Genomic DNA, 22,043 nt, shown 5'->3' with positions numbered 1-22,043 from the left:
AATACTACTCATCTCTTAAAAAACAACAAAAAATGATAAAATCCTGCCATGTTCAACAACATGGTAGGAACGAAAGGTAATTATGCTGGGCAAAATAAGTCAGGTGAAGAAAATGTATACTGGATGATCTCACTCTTATTTGCAATAAAAAGAAACAAAGCAAAGGAACAGACAAAACTAAAGCAAAACAAACCCTAAATAACTGACTGCAGAACTCAGGCTACCAGAAGGATAGAGCTGGGTGCAAAGAGGTAAGGGGCCCAGTGAACTATGATGGAGGATTATCCTAGTGGTGGGTATTGTGTGGGAACATACATATGTAAACCTATATCCACTAAAACATAAAGTGTTGTAAACCAACTTTATCTCAATTAAAAAAAATGCAATTTTTAATGGGTTTGTCTGTGTTCCTGAAGCATCAAGATTAGACTAATGAGGGAATGTCCAGAAGATGCTCAGAAATTGAGACACAAACTGAGACACAAGGTAATAACAAGAAAGGTAAAAAAGAGAGAGAGGAGAGAGGAGGAAAGGAGTGGATCTTGTCTGGATATAATATTGGCATAAGTCAACATCAGATTGATGTTAGATCAGTTAGAAATGCCTAGAAGTAAGATGCTAAAGTCAATATTCCTGAAATCTGGACCTGGGCCAAAGGGAAAAGGCTGGCCAGAGAGCATCCTGTGAGTAGGCCACACAGCGGCCACAAGAAATATCTTCCAGTGGTGAACTCAGTATAGCATATACACATGTCCATTTTCAATGATGCACTCCTGAAGCTTATATAATGTTACAGTGCAATTACTTCAATAAAAACAGAAAGGGGAGGTGTGGAGTTACAGATCTGTTTTAGGTATAGCTATTGGTAGAATAAACTAGTGATCTAAAACTGGGTTTCTCAAGAAGTAAACAAAAAAATCCTACATGGAAATCAGTTTGGTAAATTAAATAAATGGGCACATCCTTAGCCTAAGGAAAACAGACAATTTCTTGGTAGTGAGAAGAAACTGAATTTAGAAAGAAATTAAATAGAGTTGGGTAAAAAAGCAAGAAGGATATAAAAACAATGTTTCTTGGGAATAATCTGGCAAAGAGAAGACCGCAAAGGGACCGGGTGATCAGAGAAATGTCACAGGGCTAGAATTCCCCACACTGCATTTCTTAGAGAAGATGGTATCCACTGTCACAACCTCAGCTATCATATAAAATTATTTTTACTTCTTTGTACTCCCTCATCTAACACATTATCTGGCACATGGCATGTAGTCACTAAATGAATGAATTACCCTGTAAATTAATACACTGAAACTGCAAAGGGAAAGAAATTGCAAATTTCATGCTAGTTAGGGCACTGAAATAACAATTTTGAGAAAAGACAAGCAAACTAGAATATGATTTGTAATATACTCTCTAAGGTATTGAAGAAACTTGACCTCACAAAGACTGTAGGCAGGCAGCTGCCCTGCAAGAGAAATGAGGGGAGAAAATCAATTCCATACAACTCTCTAACTCTTAGAGCATAATTCCAAAGATTTTCCATGTTGCAAAATTTTCCAAACTACAAATCTCTTTCCTAGACAGCAGGCAAATACTATTCTTCCAAGTGCCACAAGGGTTGAGAATTTACATCCAAAGGCGCTCCAGTTGCATTACTGACAACAATATAATAAATTTGAGATTTTGGGCAACCAAGTTGGTGGAAATTCAACTCACAGTGAGTAAGCCAGTCATGACATTCCTTCTTTGGACTGGTAGCCCATGCTTGGGAATGCCTGGGAGGAAGCAGACTCACTCACTCTGCTTTTTAGTAAACTTTTCTCAAAATTCTTGACATCTAATTCATAAAACTGGATCCCTAAAGTAAAAGAATAATTTTTAATTCATTCTCCTTTGTCCTTTTGTCTTTGTTATTATTAAGAGGATTTTCCTGGATCCGTGCTGGGTTTTGTATTATGGAAAGACACCTTATTCAACTACATATGCCTTTGTCTATTGCTGTAGCGTATGCAGATGTGTGGGCCTGATTTATTTTACCCTCTACATAACTAAAATCCATGCAAAGCAAATTATAGTAGTGACAGGCAAAAAAAAAACTAATGTTGTAATTGAAGAAATTGCTCTTTCAAAGATATTTTAAATAGGCATCTTATGAGATGAAAACATCGTGGAAGTGTTTTGGGGCAGGAGCTAGTCCTTTCTGCAGCTGGGATGAGTTTCCAGTTCTCTGCATGGGAAATTGGCTAGAAAAAACTGGCAGAGACAGAGGCTAAAGCCGAAGCACATGCCCCATCTGGGAATGTGAGCAGCGGCCACATTCCTTCCACTGTATGAAGGGCCTTCCAATTTTCCCTCCTCACCAGTGAATATTTTACCAACTTGTTCTTCACCCTTGGATGTGTGACCTGGCTCCAGACCACTAGTTTGGGGTTTTTGTGGGGTTTGGGGGGCGGACTTTTGTGGTTGTTTTTGTTTGTTCTGCTTTGTTTTATTTTTTGGGTGTTCTTAATGCTTTTGCTTTTGTTCACTTCAAAGGGACAGGAGGTGCACAACTTCAGGCAAGTCATAGTGATGTTTAAAATGGTTTTTCTGTTCAGATTTTATACCAAAGGGGGAAAAAAAGATATATTCTCCGCAGTCATCAAGTTTACAGCTCTACCGAAAGTACAGTAAACGGCCATGCTCTCACATGTTAATGCTTTCAGGTGGATTTTACATAACACATTCAGGTAGAGTTGATGAAGTGAACAAATGGAAGACAGAAATATTTTTAAATTATTTTCTAAGTGTTGAGAATTGGGACAGGGGCATGAAAGCATAGTGCTTTCTCTAGCTCCTAAGCCTTGCTCTGGACCCTCTGTGCTGCCCTGGATATTATTAGGTAAGCGCTACAGTCTAGTTCTCCAAGCAGCAGTGCCACCTGTGTTCCCTGGTCAGGTGATTCCATCATGCAGCACCGAGTCTATACACCACACAGGCAAAACGTCATCCCTTCCCATGTCCCATCCTCTGGCCACAGGCTTGTTTTAAGCTGCTATTTTGAAGAAAGCACCCTTGGATCGTATGAGCTTATGAAATTTTGAAAAATCCTTGGAAGAAGAACTATCAAAGGATATACTGTGATATTTTAAATAGACAATCAATAGATGATAAAAAGAAAACATTCCCAAGGGATAGTACACACTGAGAATAGTAGACCAGAGTAGAAAATGCTATTGTCTGGGAAATGGAAGTGTTCCAGTTCAAAAGCTAATCTCACTGCAAATTTAGTGCCCAAAGCAAAAGTTCTTCCCAAGGAAGCAGAAAGCTTGTGTTTTGAATATTACAGGAAACAGTTCAGCTGGGTATTAAGGGCACCACATAAATTACTTACATTGCGTAGGAGAGATGGAAAAATAAAAGATGGTGAAATTGAATTCAAGGACTGTAAGAGTTAAATTTACTAATCTAATGATCATATTTATGATCTATTGTTGTTTTCTTTGCAGCCTTACCCTCTGCAAACTTATACAGTGTGGAATCCTAACAAAGAGTACACTTATTCCAAAAGGTATTGCCAGCTGTGAGTGGAACAATCATCAAACCTCCTAGACTGTTAGAAATCTTCAAGTATCCAAATCCCTTTGAGAAGTGGGTTGTGGTTGACTAATAATTTCCATATCAGAAGAATCCATTGTGTTCAGCTGGCTTGCAAACAGATAGACAAGGTGCTTCTAATTAGTGCAATAATGGGTCATCCTGCGCACACTTTACAGGGTACTACAAACCATCACCTCCTTTAAAGGAATGAGCTGAAGCCCACATCTACAGAATGACATGTTGTTTGGCTATAATAACAAGTGTCTGAATTTTCTGAGCTGGATTTCTCTTTCCAAAGTTGAATGAATAGATTTCTTCACATCTGCCACTTTCATTGTGAAGCATGGGAATCTTTCCCCCCTTATAGAATATTTCAAATACATTAATATTTAACATTCTCACACTAAAACCATGTTACACCCTAAATAAAAGCTCCCTGGGCCTCACTTTGGCTTCCTGCCTTTGTTTGGCTAAGCTGGCATTCTCAGGTATGCAAAGAGCAGTCTGTAGATTTCCTCAAAAGTAATTGTTTTATCTGTGTTTCCCTTTTAGATCCATTTTATCTAAAGAAACTGATCTGGGACCCAATTGATACTGTTACATTATTAAATTTACATCAATGCAAAGATCAAGAAGTATACCGATTTCCTTAACATATGCCTAATTTGAAGAAAACAGCATATACCAGGAGACCATACAGTCCAATATCCAACTGACCAACAACATATTAACTGTAGGTAGCATGGGAGTAATCATACATGATATAACAAGATAAATTCTTCAGGACTGATATTAAAGAACTGAGTCTTGCTTCTAAGATGCCTCTCTTAGGTATCACCTCACATACAAGAATTTGAGTCTCATTGAACCCCTAGGAGTAACCTGCTTGTGACCATAGTTTGGGTCACAGTTATGGGGAATATATCTTCCCAATGAGTAAAAATAAAGTCTCAGGTAAGCTGGGATGCTGAGAAAGGGCCTTAGTGGTCAGCTCCTTATGCTTCACATTGGGGGAAATATTTTGGGGGCAAACATCCTGTGTCCTTTTGCAGGAGCCAATGGCCCTAGCCATCAATCAGCAAGCATCCTCCCTCAGGGTCAAGAACGGACAGGAGTCCTCACACTCCCAGGATCTCAAGACCCCCACACACTGTGGTTTACTTTTGAGGATTCCCCACTTCTTGGACAGATGCTAACAAGGAAACACTCTCACAGATGTGAAATAGCACATCACTGGCTGAGCTGGGAGAGCCACTGACAATTATAATCTGACATCATTGCTCTAAAATAGCAGCAAAACAGGGGAAAGAGGTTTTTTGAAGATCACAACGAAGATGGATGTCCACAACTGGCAAGGCTGGTGTGACTCGAGTCTGACTGCGATTCTCCATGGTGTGTAAATTTCTCCAGCTATTTTGGGCTAGCTTGGAGCTCTCCCTTCAAAGCCCAGGTGAGTGGGGATGAGGCAACACCTGCAGTGAAAATACTTCTCTGTAGAGCAGGAGGTGATGAAGCCACAGATAGCTCAGGTGCTGCTGCTGTGTGGGTTGGTGAGGTAGAGGGGAAAGCAAGAGGGACTCAGAAGTCCTGCGCTTCTGGAAGCCCACCTGCTTTGGTCGTCACTTTCAAGAGGTAGCCATCCAAGTCGATGTGGAACTGTGGCGCCTGGCAGGGCAGCGCGATGCGCGAGCCGTTCCAGCGCACTGTCAGGTGCTGCTGGAGGCTGATGGTGTTGGCGCCCAGCACCAGGTCCACAGATTTGGTCCAGGAGAAAGAGCGGGTCCTGCGCGCATCGTTCTTCACCAGCACCTGAAAGGGCGAGGCAGGGGAGGAGCAGTCTTTTGTCAAAACGTACTGACACGTCCCCTGAAAGTTAAATGTCCGTCCGTCAAAAGTGTTGTAGTGGGGATCTCCGAATACCGTGCAAACGCCAGGCTCTGCAGATGAGTGAGAGACAAAACAGGGTCATAAACCAAGGGAAAGGTACAAAGAGAAATCAGGGGTCCCTGCAATAAACCTGGAAGGGACACGTGCCAGGGAAGGGAGGGCCTTAGCAGAATTGCATTAAGGTAATCAACTTAAAAAAAAAAAAGCTTGGTGGTTTTAGGTTTGTGCCAAAACTCATAGGTCAGGTGAGTTGCACTTATTTGTAACACTTAGGAGTTTTTAAAGTATCTCTATTTTGGAAGCTTGACATATGTCTATGGCCTTAATGTAATGGATAGAGAAATTAAATTAAGGTAATTTTGTAAGTAGAATTGGCCTAAATTCATAATCCATATAAACAAGAACAAAATAATTAAAAGGCAGTGAAGTGACAATACACCAAAACATTAGTACTATGTATCTAACTAATTCAAAAGATTTGGAAAAATGATATTCTAAATGTTACTCATTGTTTTATAGAAAAGTATGATTTTTTACACTCAGGTATTGGCTAAGGACAATAAATAGAATTGCCAAAGAGATAGTTTTTTAATACTGTTAGGAATAAAAGTACTGATAAGGTTAATAGTCTCTCTGTGTTCTTTAGAAATACAGGGATCCTATATATTAATCTGTATATCAAAATCTAAAATTGGATGATAAATTACAAATCCTATCATTTAGTAAACTTAAGAAATTCCTATGAATTAATCATTTCAAAATATCATTAATTCAAGTATACTTATGAGACCCAGCTAAAGTTTTATACTTTGGGACACCTCAAAGATTTTTATTAAAAATCAAGTATTATTTCTTTTGTTTAACAAAATTGTTCTCCATGTAAAGATATTTTATCTTTCTCAGGAAGGCTTGGAAAGCCAGGGCATGAGGCATTCCAGTAGAAAAATTAGCTTGACTGTGAGAACTATAATAAAATGAGCAATTTCCAGTCAACATTAGAAAGAATATGAGGATTTCATATAAGTAATAACTTTGAATTCTAAGGAAAATATTATCAGTCAAGACAAAGGAAAGATGTGCCAATTGATATGATAGGACCAGAAGGATTCAAGACAAACACTTGCTTTTAGTTTCTACAGTGTTTGGAGAGTAATGCTGTTTTATATTATGATATTGTTTCATATGTCAGTTTCACATGACTTCATATAAATCCCATGTATTTGGATTTGATAAATTAATTCCTAGTTCTAAATTACCTTTCCTTGTCAATATTTGATAGGCTTAAAAAATTAGATCATTTTTGGCATGTGAGCTAGTTTCAATGAACAAATACTTTAAGGAACATATAAAAGGCATTATTTGGGGAAAGAGAATCAGAGAAGTGAGTGGGTAGGAAATGTTCTGGAAGCTCAGCAGCAATATTTGAATTCACCCTCCGTTTTGGTTCCTTTCACCTTCTTTTCTTGGTTGCTTTTTTCCTTGTGATTCCAATTTTACTCAGCTTGTTGCTTTACATTGTAAACACTCCTACCTTTCTGGTCCTACATCCTTCCCTGACTGTCCCACCTACCTACACACACTACCCTGTACTTCCCAGTCCTTGCTCCCTGTGATTCCTTTCAAAATTGTTCTATGACACATTTCCCGCGGACTGTGACAGATGGAATCTCTCCCTAGCATGAAAATGGTGCTTTCTGTTTGACAGGAAGCCAACAAGTGCTTTGGGACACACTGAGTGCACCAGGAAAACTACAGTCCAAAGTCATCATTACCATACACCACAAAAGTTCTCGATGCTAACATGACCAACAGATGTAGCAAATTCAAAAGGCCTTTTTTCAGAATTTTTAACTCCATGTACTCAATAAGAAAACCTAGAACCTATCAAGGATTTTGAACTTTTGAGTTTTTAGCAGATGAACCTCAGCTTGAAAGGTCACTGCACCACTGAAGAAACTGAAATTATTTTCCTGAAGGAGCCTCTGAGCTATGAGCAGGCAAAGGACACAGCCACACTTTCTTACCAGAGCATGTGGTAACAAGCTTCCCCTGCAGCATGGACAGCCCATGCTTCTCCAAGTGTTCTGACAATTGCATCCAAATTATCATTAGAAACCAGTAATAGCTAACATTTGTGGAGAATTCACTGCATACCCTACGACTATTCAAGACTTCTGATTATGGAAATATAGGAAGATGAATATGTAGATTGTTTCCTAACATTAAACAAATCTATAAACTAAACTATTTTCTGGTCATTGAAAAAGATTATGAATAATGTTAATGACTGAGGAAATGCTATGGCATGTTAAGTGTCATGAGCACAATTATATATGCAAGATAATCTTAACTGTGTTAAAATGTACACAAAAACATGTACACCCAAACTGCAAGCTGTAGTTATTTCCTGGCAGCAGAACCATGAGTGATTCTTTTTCTTTCTTACTCTTTTCTGGTTTTGCGTTGTTGTTTTATTTTCAAGAGTTAACATGGGGCTACTTATAGATAAGGCCAATTATCTGACAAAGTGAATTCTCTAAGAGGTAACAGAAAATTTACTGCCGCTAGAAGCCCCTGGGGAAGTCTGAGCTCACTCACAGTCGGGCAGGAAGCGATGAGAGACAGCCAGGGAGACTGGGCAAGGAAAATCATGTGTGAATGGGGTGTCGGGAAAGATATTTTTTGAGAGGCCCTAAATTGTGGTCAAGAAGTGTTTGAATATCTGGGCGATTTTTTTTTTTTATATATGTGACAGTAACAGAGAAGCCAGGAAGATTCCATGATGAGAAGGACACCTTTGAATTATGTGAGCATTTACGAACATTTGTATCACGAGGGAAAATAACTTTGAAACCTTGGCCCTTTTTCCTGGCACCTCATGATCCCCATGCCAGAGCCTACAGGAGCAGAGAACACGTGCACTGGACAGTGACTGAAAGTGAGAATCTCAGATTACAAAAATCTGCCTAGTTGAAAAGGAAAAAGGCTAGAGGAACACTTAGGGAACAAAAAATGAACATTATATCCTCATGAAATTTTCTTCCAACAGACTCCATGAAATGAAATACAGTCCAAGATGTCCAGATGTCCAGAACACTTCTGGAAAGCTTGGAGTGGGAGCTGGAGGTAAATAAACAGACTGTTCTACAACTAAATTTGCTGGAATACGTGTTAAGTCAGAGAGGGGGGAGAAAATACGAGCTTACCCTTGGTGGTATGTTTTTCCGTAGGTCTTTAAGTCAAATGTCAGATGTCATTTTTGTTTTGGTTTATTTTCAGTGTATATATACAATGTATAGGCATAGGAAAAATAGATTAGAAATAGAGAAACACACATATTGAGAATGTTATTTTTTCTCTTAGGTAATGGAATTATGTGTGACATTTATTTTCCACTTTCTTGTTTATGTGTATTTATTATTTACATTTAATTATTTATGATGGCTATATATACTTTTGGAATAAGAATATTTGTTCTAAAAATTAAAATTACTGGATTAAAACACATTGCTTTGATGTTATGTGCTTTAATAAGATTGCTATGAGAATTAAGGGAGTTAGCTGCTTCCAAAAACATAATTCCAGTGCTTTTCTCTTAACCTCATCAGGTGCATATATTTCTGCCATGGGTGTATTTATTTTAATGAAATGCTTTTCTTCTGAGAGCAATAGTTATTTTCAAACTATCCATCAAAGAAAATTAAGGAAAATTATGCAACTCCATGTTACAAAAAGAAAATAAGAGAAATTGAGTAGAGCTAATCCCTTCCCCAAACACAACAAAACAAAACCAGAAATGCATAAGGAAGAATAAAAGTATCATTCACAGTTCTGCTACCAAGAAATAAGTGTTTACAATATGGGGATAATGCAGTGTGTGTGTATATATGTGTGTGTGTGTGTGTGCGCATGTGCACGCACGCATGCGTGTGTACATAGTTAAGATGATCCTGTACATGAAATTTCATTTCCTCTTCACTTAGTCATATGATTTTCCAGTCATTAAGCCCACGATGAAATCCTACAAAAGTGACTTTCATCTTCAGTCCATTACTTCTGCAAAGAGAAAGTTCTCTCTACTCACCATACCACACCACCATACAGATGAGTACATTTCCAGAAGGAAGTTTGTTAAGTAAAAAGATGTGGCTTTAAACTTTTCTCAACAGAAATTTCAAGGAAACAAGTCTTGTGGGACTCTGGGGTCACTGGGTCATGCAGGAGCTCCTGGGAACCCCCAGTGGGGAAGGGGAGTAATGATGCCAAATTTGGGTCAAGAACCAGGAAAGACTAGAATTAGAAGCATTGCCTTTAACACAGATCTGAACATGATGGAAGCCTCAGACATGAAATGGCAGTGTGCAACTCAGGGGGACCTAAATCATTCCCCTCAGGAGGCTCTGGCCAGAGGTGACGCTGACAGCTGTTAACCCCAGGGACCTGAGGACCAACAGATGCTCCACCAAGAGGCACCTGTATCCATGACTTCTTAAGTCAAGAGCTAAATCTAACTCTACTCTATAAATGTTGGGGAAGGTTTCCTTCCACCAATTTATAACCACTAGACATACTTTTAAATTTGCATATGAAAAACTGATTTTTTTAAGTTCAGTAGGGATACTGTAAAGAATATAAATTTACTTTTACACATTTTTCATCACCCCACACATGTACCAACTTTAAACAGAAGAGCAAAGGAAAAAGACCCTACCTTCAGATCTAATCTAAAAGAGGGCCTCCCTGGCATCCTAGGAATTGAGTCTCAGCACTATCAACCCCACGGCCTGATTTTGTTCCCCCACCAGGGAGTTAACACACATATGGCACAGCAGATCTTTCCTGTCTCACCTGCCCACTGCTCCCCTTTTCAGTGTATTTCAGTAGATACACCTGTTCTACTCCCCACTCTGTCTCTGGCGAATCCTCTCACAGGCCACACCTCTGGCCTATACCCCAGTTCTTCCGCACAAAAAGAAAACCAAAAAAAAAAAAAAAGCATCTTAATTGAAAACAAAGATCTAATCTAAAATAAATCTATCCCCCAAGGCCATTGCAGACATGCTAGGGCCTCCCCAATTCAACTTCAGTCCTCCCCACCTGTCACTGTCCCTCTGGTTGTAGCCTATGCCTGTTCTACACATCACAGTTCACAGGACATGGATTCTGCAGCCCCTGGCTCTACTCCCAACTCCTTGCAGCAACTTCCGTGGTGCCTCTGCCAAAACCACTTCTCTTTCCTCTTACCCCAAAAGCAAAACAGACTACATAACTCAGATATTCTGGGATAGTTTGCATTTCAAATCATCTACCCTATAGTCACACAATGTTTTTCAGTTTGAGAGTTAAATATAGTCACCAAATCCAAAGCATTTGCATGAAAAAATCACTTTCTAATCTAATGAATCCTTAACTCCTAAATCAACACTTCAATTTTTCTATGCATATTTTGTACATACTTCTCAGTGCCTGGTATATTGCCTTGTGTATAGGAGGGAGGGAGAGAGGGAAGGAGAGAGGGAGGGATGGATAGACAGATCTATCCATCCACCTATACATACATACATGCACATATACATAGATAGATATTATATATATATGGTATGTATATATATATAGCAAATAAATTTTTCTTTGCTTATTTGCTATGTTCTGTTTACTCACAGCAAGCCTAGCATAATACATATCAGGTCTCAATAAATATTTGTTAAATGAATGGTTCATCAATTGAAGAATATGTTTTAGTGAGAGAGGAAAAAACAAACTGCCCACACTACTTACTAAAATCGGTAAGTGTTGTAACTGGCATATGAGCACTAATCAACAGAATTTTGCTTAATCAATGAATCAATTGAATAACGTTCTCAGAATGTGGAATTAAACCATAGATGGAATTAAGGTCGCTCATCAGCTGACCTCAGTTGGGGAGATTTTCCTGGCTGATCAGGACAGGATGAATGTTATCGCAATCTTATTAGTGAAAAGGAAGGAGGAGAGTAAGCAGCACAGTGAAGAGGACCTAACCCACCATGGTGGAAGTGGATTCAAACCAAGAGAGGAGGGCTACTGATAGAACAGGGCTCCCTCTGGAGCATCCAGAAGGAAAGCATTACACTGGTTTTGGCCCACTTAGCTCCATTTCAGACTTCTAACCTCCACAACCTCTAAGATAATAAATGTGTGCTTTTTAAAACATCTAAGTTTGCAGAAATTTGTTACAGCAACAATAAGGAACTAATACACTTAATTGCCAAGGCAACTAGTCTAAAGTGACCAGTTTATGCCAGGCACCATGCTAGATGCTTCCCATATCATCACTGTCTCCTCCCAACCTACTTGTCAGCACATAGTATATTAATCTAATTTCTTAGAGACTGCTGGGTTGTCAATGTCATTCATTCCATAGTAGTAAAAGCAGAGTCCAACATAGTCTCTGTGGCTCTGGGGCCAGTAGCTTCGCCACCATGACTTGATGTTTCCACTTATCTGGATACCATAGATCCTGCATACTTGTTAACTAGTTGGGGGTCACAGAGCCCTTTGGGAAGCTGGAGAAATGTGTAGACACTCTTCTTCCCAAATGCACATGAGTCTATCCACTCAAATGTAGAGGTTCATAGACACCCTGCCCCAAGTCTTATCAATGCAGTCATGAACGTTAGATAAAGAACATCTATCCAGAAGTTAATTATAAACTCGTTCTCTTATTTAATGTGTTTATATTTCATTTCTCCAACTATATTACAAGGTTCTAGGCTCATGGTTTGTATCAGATTTTTATCGAGGTGCTCCAGGGAAATTTCCAAATGCTGGAAACTCACCAAGTGTTCATGCCACTCTTACCATTGAAGTTATAATCTTAAAATATCGGCTCTCCTGAAGCTAGAAGTTATTATTTATTAAGAAAGGTATATACTTGAACTGAAAAATGGTTTCCTATTTTCTAGCAAGCATGAAACATGTTGTTTTAAAGAGCTCTGGGTTTGAGTCCTGATCTTGCCACTCACCAAGGCTAAAATGTATACATAAGCTCACTTTGTTCACTATAGCACAGATCTAAGAACAACTGCCTTGCAGGGTGGTCATAAAAAATGCTATAAACATGCTAACATAATAGATACTTGAAGAGTAATCATTATTAATTTTACTATTGTAAATACTCTGCAATGTTAGCAAATAGATACTCACCAAAATAGAGTTGAACAAGACTGTACCATACATAGAAAATGCAGATTTACAGAAAAGACATTGAAAGCTGAGTTCATCTACAAATCATGTATAAAAATGTAGATTTGGGGGCCTCCCTGGTGGCCTAGTCTCAGCACTATTAGCACTACAGCCAGTTTCCTGAGTTTGATCTCTGGTCAGGGAGCTAACCCACATGACACAGCAGACCTCTCCTGTTTCACCCATTGCTCCCCTCAGCAGTGTATTTCAGTAAATCCGCCTGTTCTGCTCCCCACTCTGTCTCTGGTGAGCCCTCTTACCTCCCACACCTCTGGCCTATACCCCAGCAATTCTATGCAAAAATAAATAAATGTATATAAAAATAAATGCAGATTTGGGGCTGGAATGGGGTAAGTCTTCTAAGTCAAAAGAAGAATGTTAATAAAGTCATAGACATCTGAAAGAAAGCAGCTTACACAAAAGCAGGGGACCAATCTGACTGGAGTGTGGAGTTACTTCAGGAGATGTGAGACCCCACGTTATCTAAATAAATTGGCCTGAAATTTATTGCCAGTCTGAGAAGTTTAAATGTATTCCAAAGTACCAACATTTCTTAACATGTTTCCTCTAAAACATCAATCCTGCCGGCTGCTCTGCCAAAATAAGTAGAAATAAAAAAAGTCTCTGCAGCTCAAATTAGTTCAGGAGATACTCTATACTCCATCACCCTCCTGAAAGTTTACCCTGCACATTGGCACAGAAAGGACCCTGAGAATTCTGTAGTAGGGAAACGTGTTTAAGTTTACTTGACCCAGCATTTCCCCAATGTATTTAATCATCGAGCATTGTTTTGAAAATATAACTCATTACTATCCCTCGACACTAGTATTTTATAAAGCAAACTTTGGGAAACTCTGCGAGAAACCAGAGAAGGAAGCTGTAGTAGGGTTTTGTGAAAGCCAAGTTTGGGATCCGACAGCAGTGTGCAGAAAGGGCTGAAGGAGAAAGACAGAGGTTAGTTGCAGGCAACAGGATGAGGGTATGGCTGCCATGGGAATGGGAAGGAAATTATTTATTAGAAAAATAACACAAAGAGACAATCAACCAGACTTGCTGACTGATTAGCAACATGGGAGAGAAATGCCAAAAGTATGAGAAATAACATTAAGGTCCCAAACCTGCGCAGCTGGGATGATGGGTGCCAGAATGCAGTCAACACACAGAGGCTGGAAATGGCCATCATCCCCTCCAGCCAAGTTCCAAACCAGATGATTCAGAGAACTGAAGGTAGCAATTGTGAATAAAATTCAAATGCACTACTACTTTGCAGAAGAATGTGGTCTCCAAAAAATTAGAAGCCGGGATCTACCATATTAGCATCTTGTCAGAATGTAATATGTGAAGGACCATGAAGTTTGGACAAATCTGAAACCATAATGAGAGAGTAACTACAAAAGGGCAACCATGGAAACAGAACTATAGGCTCACAGATCAAAATGGTGAAAAGTAAGAGGTGATAGTCATGTACCAAAGAGATGTATAAAAAGGCAGAGCAGGGCCTCCCCAGTGGTGCAGTGGTTGAGTACTGGGCTGCGAAGCTGTCCACAGCCTCTGCAGCGCCGGTTCGATCCCTGGCCACCAGTGAGGGTCCCACATGGCGTGCAGATCTCTCCTGCTACACCAGCTGCTCCCCTCAGCAATGTACTTCATCAGTCTGCCTGTTCTGTTCCCTGCTCTGGCTCTGGTGAATTCTCTCACCCTCCTGCGCTTCTGACTCTACCCAGTGCCTGTATGTATAAATAAATAAATAAATAAATAAATAAATAAATAAATAAATAAATAAATAAATAAATCTTAAAAAAAAAAAAGGCAGAGCAAAGCAGAGGAATGGTTGGGGTGGCATTATCTAAGAGTATTAACAAAGAAAGGGGCTAAGAATGATTTTAAGTATAAATATGAGCCCCATCTCAAAGGCAGCTAGCTATACAGTGTAGCTAATGAGTCATTTCTCTAACCTCCCAGGGAAGGCTAGAGCTCAAGTTTTGTAACCCTAGAGACTGAACAAATTAAGTGGCCTCATAAACGTAGAGAGGTTTTAAAAAGTGAGCAAATACACTACTTTCAAATAGAAGCCCCTTGTCATGTAAGAGGAAAGAAATTGGTAACCCTCATATATATTTGAAGGCAAACCTCCAAAATGAATAAAAATTTATCCAACAGAACATAGAATAGAGCTTAAGTTTGCACTTTGGAGTCTCGCAGACCAGGGTATTAGGCACCCTCACCCTATTCAATTTCCCAGAAACTCAGATTTCTCATTAGTGAAATGGGGGTAATGATAGGTCATGGGTCATTGTGAGGATTAAAGGACAAAATACACAGGTAGTGCTCTTTACAATACCTGACACAGGTTTATATTCAATAAATCACTATTGGTTAATAGGAGCCATTGTAGTCCAGCAGAAGTAACAATTTTTGTTACTTATTTTGCTCATAGGGAGTATTACCTATAGAAAGGAATAAATCTGCCTCGGCTTTGCAGAGAGTAATGTGTACTTTATTGTACAGTATTTTTCACAGAGTATTTTTCGGTTTCGAGTCTGGGGTTTGCAGTGCTTGTCTGTATGGTCCGCAGTTTAAGGGTTCTATTGCTATCTGCTTTTGATCACAAGTTCCATCTGTCAGACCTAGGTAAAGGCGTCTTGTGGCTCAAAATGGCAGCCATGTCCCTGATATCTAATAGTGAATTTATATATTGCTTTATGTGTAAAATTTATTCTTTCAAAATTAGGAGAGAAAAGTAACTTTTAATTGAAGGAGACAGTAATGGTACATCTGTGCTTAAAAAAATAATCCAGGGATGTAGTCCCAGCTGTTTATCTTTGCCTTCACTATCACTGCAAAAGAGACAATAACAAAAACAAAGAGAAACCCCACCAACTGGGAGAACACTTTTGCACCCAACACTAATGATAAAGGACTGATCACAAAAATCTGCAAAGAGCTGATGAGACTCAACAAAAACAAAGAAAATAATCCAGTCAAAAAATGGGCAGAAGAGCTAAAAAGAAACTTCTCTGAAGAGGAAATGCAAATGGCCAACAGGCATATGAAAAAATGTTCAACATCACTTGTAATCAGGGAAATGCAAATCAAAACTACCATGAGATACCATCTTACACCAGTGAGAATGGCACATATTAAAAAAACTAGCAACAACAAATGTTGGCGAGGGCGTGGAGAAAAAGGAACTCTTCTGCACTGTTGGTGGGAGTGCAAACTGGTCCAACCACTATGGAGAGCTGTGTGGAGATTTCTGGACCTACTAAACATAGAGCTTCCATAGGATCCAGCAATTCCACTCCTAGGTATTTACCCAAAGGACACAGAAACATCAATTCCAAAGAACACCTGCACCCCTATGTTTATAGCAGCACTGTTTACAATAGCTAAGCTTTGGAAACAACCCAAATGCCCAAAAATAGATGACTGGATCAAGAAGATGTGGTACATATACACCATGGAATATTACTCAGCATTCAAAAAAGATAAGCACATGCAATTTGCAGCAACATGGATGGCGCTGGAAGGGATCATGCTCAGCGAAATAAGCCAAAAAGAAAAAGAAAAATACCGGATGGTCTCACTCATAGCAGGAATCTAGAAAACTTAAATAAGGGACCAGGAAAATGAATAACTATAAGAAAGTGAAAATCAGAATCAACAAAAAACTATGAAACAGAGACACTTTTTGGGGGGGTGGGGGGCGGGAGGGGAGGGATTGGGATCAAAAAGGGGGGGTTGCAACTGTATGGGGAATATAAAAATAAAATTTATTATTTAAAAAAAAAAAGAACAGAGATACACCTTTCGAAGTAGTGGCTGCATTTTTAATTGCATCAAGTTGTTAAAGTTAATAAAAAATGGGAAGTGAGACAGTATTATTTCAGTTAAAAACTAGGAAGGCATAAACATTAAGAAAATGTCACAGAAAATTCAATCAGTTGAACATTTGACTAGTATTGGAAATTAGAGTTTAGATGTACATGTGCCTAGGTATCACTATTACAAGAATTTTGTACAAAGAAAAGACTCTGAACCAAAGATGAGATAATTCTTGAAATGATCTTTTCTTGGCCCAATTTGACTGATTGTGTTTCTTATGCTATCAGAGCTATACAGCATGAAATAGCAATATCCACCCTATGCTGAGTGTTCCTAGCCTCTACACAACTCCCCTGAAGAAGGCCATGTAGAACACCTTGCTGAAAAGGACTTTGCTTCTGATAAAAAAAAACAAAAAAACAAAAAAAAAATAAAACGGGATTTTAAAATAATTTGTGAAAAACTGTCAATTTGCATGTCCTAATGTAGTCATTCAATATGAATGCCACTGAAGGAAGAAAAAAAAAAATCCAGGGAAAACATGCTATTATAGAAATGAATACCGATCTGAGATATAAAAAATATAAATGCAGGTTCTGATCCCAGCTTTTCCTATTAATACCACAATGAATCTCAGCTTCCTGGCCTGAGAAGTGGGAGCACTTCATTAAAGCCCACTCATTTCCACAATTGCATGGTGCTAAATTAATGGCAAACCTTAGTGGCAGAACAATCTAGCTCTTTCTTATTCCTGGTAGAAATATACAAAGTTATTTCCAGTTTAAAACCATTTATTTTTTAATATTGTCAGTAAGAAAATTTTAGGGATATTACTGCTGGAAGTTACTTCACCTGAGTTGTGAGGAGAAAAAAAATACCTGCAATATAAGTGGACATGGAAGCCCAGGCCAGTGTGACCTGTCAGTGAGCACCAGGCACGCCAACTACCACCACTCCACACTGGAGCTGAAAGGTGGAGATGTCACTAGGTAGGTGAAAGCCTGGATACCTGAGTCTCCATTTCTTTTAGGATGGGTTAGAGGGACATGTTGTTAAATCGGAAACTCTTCCTAACATCCTCCTTCAGTCTCCAATCCCTACTAGTTATAAAGTCCTCCAACCTTCTCTTCCCAACCACAACTGGTTATCAAACTACACAAAATGACAAAGAAGTGAATAGTCGAAATTCCTGTAGGAATTCAGGCTCCACCACTTAACTTGGGCATCCTTCTTAACCTCTACCCCCCAGTCCCCTTAGTTATAAAACAGAATGACTAACATTATTTGACATTAAGATGACTGTGGGGCTCCAATGGAGCAAATGAGAGGGTCCCAAGATAGGTAACAGATGCTAAAGTGAGCTGCTGCTATTGCTGTTTTTATTGCTATTGATGATGATAATGATGATGAGGAGGACAATGGATGTCAGTCAAACAATCAGCACTTAGGGAGCACTAACACTCTGGAGGAACTGATTCCACTGGTAGGTAACAGATGACCCCTCATAACTTCAGTCTCCTCCTTCAACTCTGCACCTATTTACAGCCAGAGGGGAAAAGCCTTAACCTGAAGTCTCCACTTGAATAGAGCAGAATATAAAACAGAAAACAAACTGGTTTCCTCACAGCACTTCCAATGCTGCTCTTGCCCATATGGATTCCCCTAGCCACCGCAGTTGGCTTTTATTTCTCACCCCTGTCTGCTGGTTGGACTTCAGGAGCAGTGACAAACCCAACTCCAGATGCTCAAGCAGAAACTCCAGTGGCCACTCAGCTTAACACCTCCTTGGCAGGGCTAAAGTCAACACCACAAATTCTTATTCTACAAGCATCTTGAGCTCTGGTTTCAAATTTCCTTGCTTTCCTGAGTTAAGGACAGACTCTTGGTGTTAAGGGATCTGGAGTTGCTTACAGTCTCGGAGGCCAGAAACCTTGCTCAAACACAGAATTACTAATTTGTGGAACTTCTGTCAATGGAGAGTTCTCATAAAATGGGCCCCATAGACATTGTTTCGTTAAATTGTTGTGAACATCCCTCCTACAAGTACTCTGCAGTTGGAGATACCTATGGAGGTGCCCACGGGCTTAAGTAAGATATACCAGGACCAGCTGGGGCAACCCCACTGCCCCTTTGGCAGGCAGGGCCCTCTGCAGAGCAGGCACATCCGATGCTGCTCACAGCTGGAAACTAACCCTGGGGTTAAAAAGTCACCTGGCAATTGTGAGCCTCCTCACACCCTGTGTTGCTGAAATATGATATTTCCTGTTACTTGTGGGACCAGTAGTTGAGGTTATTTCAATTAAATGCACATCTGTGTTCAGAATACCCTATCACCTCTGCATTATATAAGCATGAACTTTCTTTTGTGGTTGGGATTCTGATGGTTAGGTTGATGTGGCTACAGGCACAGCACAATGAATCTCTGAGACCTGGGGTTGGACATAAACATCTGGGTTGCCTTGGTTGCCTCTGGTCTTTTAGATGATTAAGAGATTAAATTCTCACATATAGGGTCAACCTGGTGGCCTAGGGGTTAAATCTCAGTGCTATCACCATGAAGGCCTGAGTTGGATCCCTGGCCAGGGAGCTAACCCACATATGGCGCAGGAGACCTCTCCCGTCTCGCCAGCCTGCTACTCCCCTCAGTATGTATTTCAGCAGATCCACCAGCTCTGCTCCCACTGTCTCTGGTGAATCCTCTCATTCATCCCTGCCACGCCCCACCAGGCACCCCTGGCCTACACCCCAGTTCCTCTACGCAAAAATAAGTATCTTTAAAAAAAAATTCTCACATATAGTCAAAGTCAATCTCTCTCTCTCTCTCCACACACATACACACACACACACGCGCGCACACACACACACCCCTTCTCTTATGCATAAAATCATTGTCACTGAGTTTATTTCCATGTCTGAAAACAGACCTTTGTCAGCAAAGAACTTATCTGATTCAGGTCTCTGTTGGGTGGTTCAGTCAAGGTCACACCTACTCTTTGCCAACACATGGTAAAATAACATTTCACATAAACCAGTGCTACCACACCAGAGGCCGTGGCCTTCTTGACACCTAACATGCTGTTCTGTAACACTGAACCCCAGAAAAAGGGGTCCCGCTTTAGGCTACAGCTCATACTTTGGCAAGAACTAGCACTCTCATGAAAGCTCTACAAAGTTTGTTTAGCTCACTTCAAATGTTTTATTTTAAATAAATCATCCAAACCAGATTTAATTCTTTACAGTTGGAAAGGAAGAAAGAACGTCCCATGTTATTAAAAGAAAGAAATGTTTCCCCTACTTCCCTCAGGTCTGATTTCAAGAGAACATATTTTTCAATTCTAATAGAATCATCATTGCCCTTTCAGATCACCCCTACAAAGACTGTCTTACTATGGGTGTGCCACAGTTTAGTGCCCCAATTAATTTTTTTTTGCCAATGGTACTATAAATTACCATTTCACTGACTATTGCAGAGAAAGGATTATAACAGTCTCCTATATATTTAGTTGAAGTTTCCCTTTTGCCATTTCTTCCAGAGATCTGAGAGAGCCCCCAAACACTACTGAGATAGACTAACCCAGTGGATAAGACAGAATTTTGTGGGATTTTAGAAACAAACAAGTTAATGTCATCACTCCTGGATAAAATTAAATACTTAACTACTACAGATAAAGTATATTTGAGAGTACTTGAACCTATACAATCAATTGATTTCATGTATGTATGTATGTATGTACGTACGTACGTATTTATGTATGTGTACCTAAACATTTATGCTTGCCTCCTTTCAAAAAAAGGATTGTGAGAAGCTTATAGGCATATACATGTAGCATGTAAGTGTAGACCTATCAGATGAAGTGAGGATTAAGCTATTACTCAACAACCTCATTCCATTAGAGGTGGGATGCAAATGTTTGCTTCCTAGCAACTGAAGATGGTGAATTTTAATCAGTCAAGGTATAATTATGTTGTAGCTTTGTTCATTCTCATTTTCCCTTCATCTCCAGCTAAAATATGAGACATTATATTGTTCAATAAGCCAGACTTCTCTTCTGCAACCCGCTTGGATGTTCTGAATGTATTAAATAAAAATGTTCAATATTGAACTCATTAAAAATATATAGTTATGACTTTATAATTTTTTGGAGGGCTAAGCAATGAAAATACAGAAACACATTCAATTAAATCCAGATACTTCTGTCATTTTTTACACCAGCAGAAAAGCAACTTCATTTTACTCTCCATCTGACCACCAAGCACTGCATGGAAGTGACTGCAGCTAGTCCCGGAGGCGTTTATTTCTGCACTTGCCAGGGCTGTTACTCCTGGAGTATTTGTGGTTCTCAACCAGGGGTGAGTATATGCCCCCAATGTCAGCAGAATCTGTTGGTTGTGTCCTCTTGGGGGTAGGGGTGCTACTGGCATCTAACAGGTAGAGGTCAGAGATGCTGAATATCCTAAAATGCTCAGAACAGCATCCATAGAAGGCAGTTTTTGGCCACACTGTAACACTCAGGTTGAAAACTCCGCAGTAACTAATGAAATTTGTATGTATATGTGTGATTTTATTTGAATAAGCTAGAAATCATTCATTTTCTGATTTTAGAAAACACTGGCCTTAGTTTGTATTTCAAGTTTTGTTTGTCTACTTTAGAAACTTCATACATCAGAAGGGATTTTTATAATTTATAGAGGAAAAATGAGACCAAAGATTTGTTCTGGATCCTGGATAGAATGACAAAAGAATTTCAAAATAGGAGGTATTTAGGCAGTAGCTAAAGGGCGTCAGAATAAATCTACCTGAATGTGTTTTGAAAATCTGGGCATTGCTTTAAAAAACTGGAAATCATCCCATCTCTTAGCTCAATCTGAACAAATAAACCTCGCCAAACAGAATGCATTTTACAGCATTGATGGAAGAATTGCTGGAGAGCAAGAGAGAGTAAACAGATGGAAAGAACACCAAAGGAAATTGAGAAATAGCCATCTGATGATATCATGTAGATTTGGACCAAGAACCACATGCCTGGGCTCTTCCCACACTGACCTGCTGGATGCAGGTGCAGAGTCAAGGGTCTCCCTGGTGCTCCAGATGAGTGACTTTTTCCCTTGTAAATTGCCTCTCTCAATGACAGAAGTTAAAGGCTCATTCACATGTTTGACACAATATAATATTTAGTATGACCAGTAAAACATTTATCATACCCTGCCTTCCACTCTTCCACTCTTCCTCCTTTCTCCCTCTTCCTCTCTCTCTCTCTCTCTCTCTCTCTCTCTCTCTCTCTCTCTCTCTCTCTCTCTCTCTCTCGTACCCTACATATGGAAAGGCTAGCTATGCATATGTAAACAAAAATGTGTTCGTATTTTTAACTTTATCAATCATCACCTTGTTGATTCTTTGAACATAAAGTCAGATAATTCAAGATTTAGGTTTCTGCACAGTATTGGCCATCTGTTTTTATTAAGCGGATGACCAGAGATTCTGGCTCACAGCAGTGTGATTGGCAGGTATGACCTATCTCTGCTCCTGCAAA

General features: G+C 39.5%; 1 protein-coding gene across 2 annotated transcripts in view; it reads right to left on the bottom strand.

The window, feature by feature from the left end:
* The window catches only part of BMPER (BMP binding endothelial regulator), a gene marked incomplete at both ends in the record, with an annotated part of 242,828 nt that overhangs the window by 82,899 nt on the left and 137,886 nt on the right, over positions 1–22,043 (bottom strand). Inside the window, one exon of one of the 2 annotated variants that reach the window (XM_084229389.1) lies at positions 5,184–5,513. The exons of the other annotated variant lie outside the window; for it this stretch is intronic. Coding sequence (XP_084085515.1) covers positions 5,184–5,513 — 330 coding nt within the window. The remainder of the gene's footprint in view (positions 1–5,183; positions 5,514–22,043) is intronic. 2 annotated transcript variants of the gene reach the window in all.

This window comes from Talpa europaea (genome assembly GCF_964194135.1).
Source record: "Talpa europaea genome assembly, chromosome: 3".
Lineage (NCBI taxonomy): Eukaryota > Metazoa > Chordata > Mammalia > Eulipotyphla > Talpidae > Talpa > Talpa europaea.
Note: the sequence above shows the minus strand (reverse complement) of the source record. Positions and strands in the feature narration are given on the sequence as shown.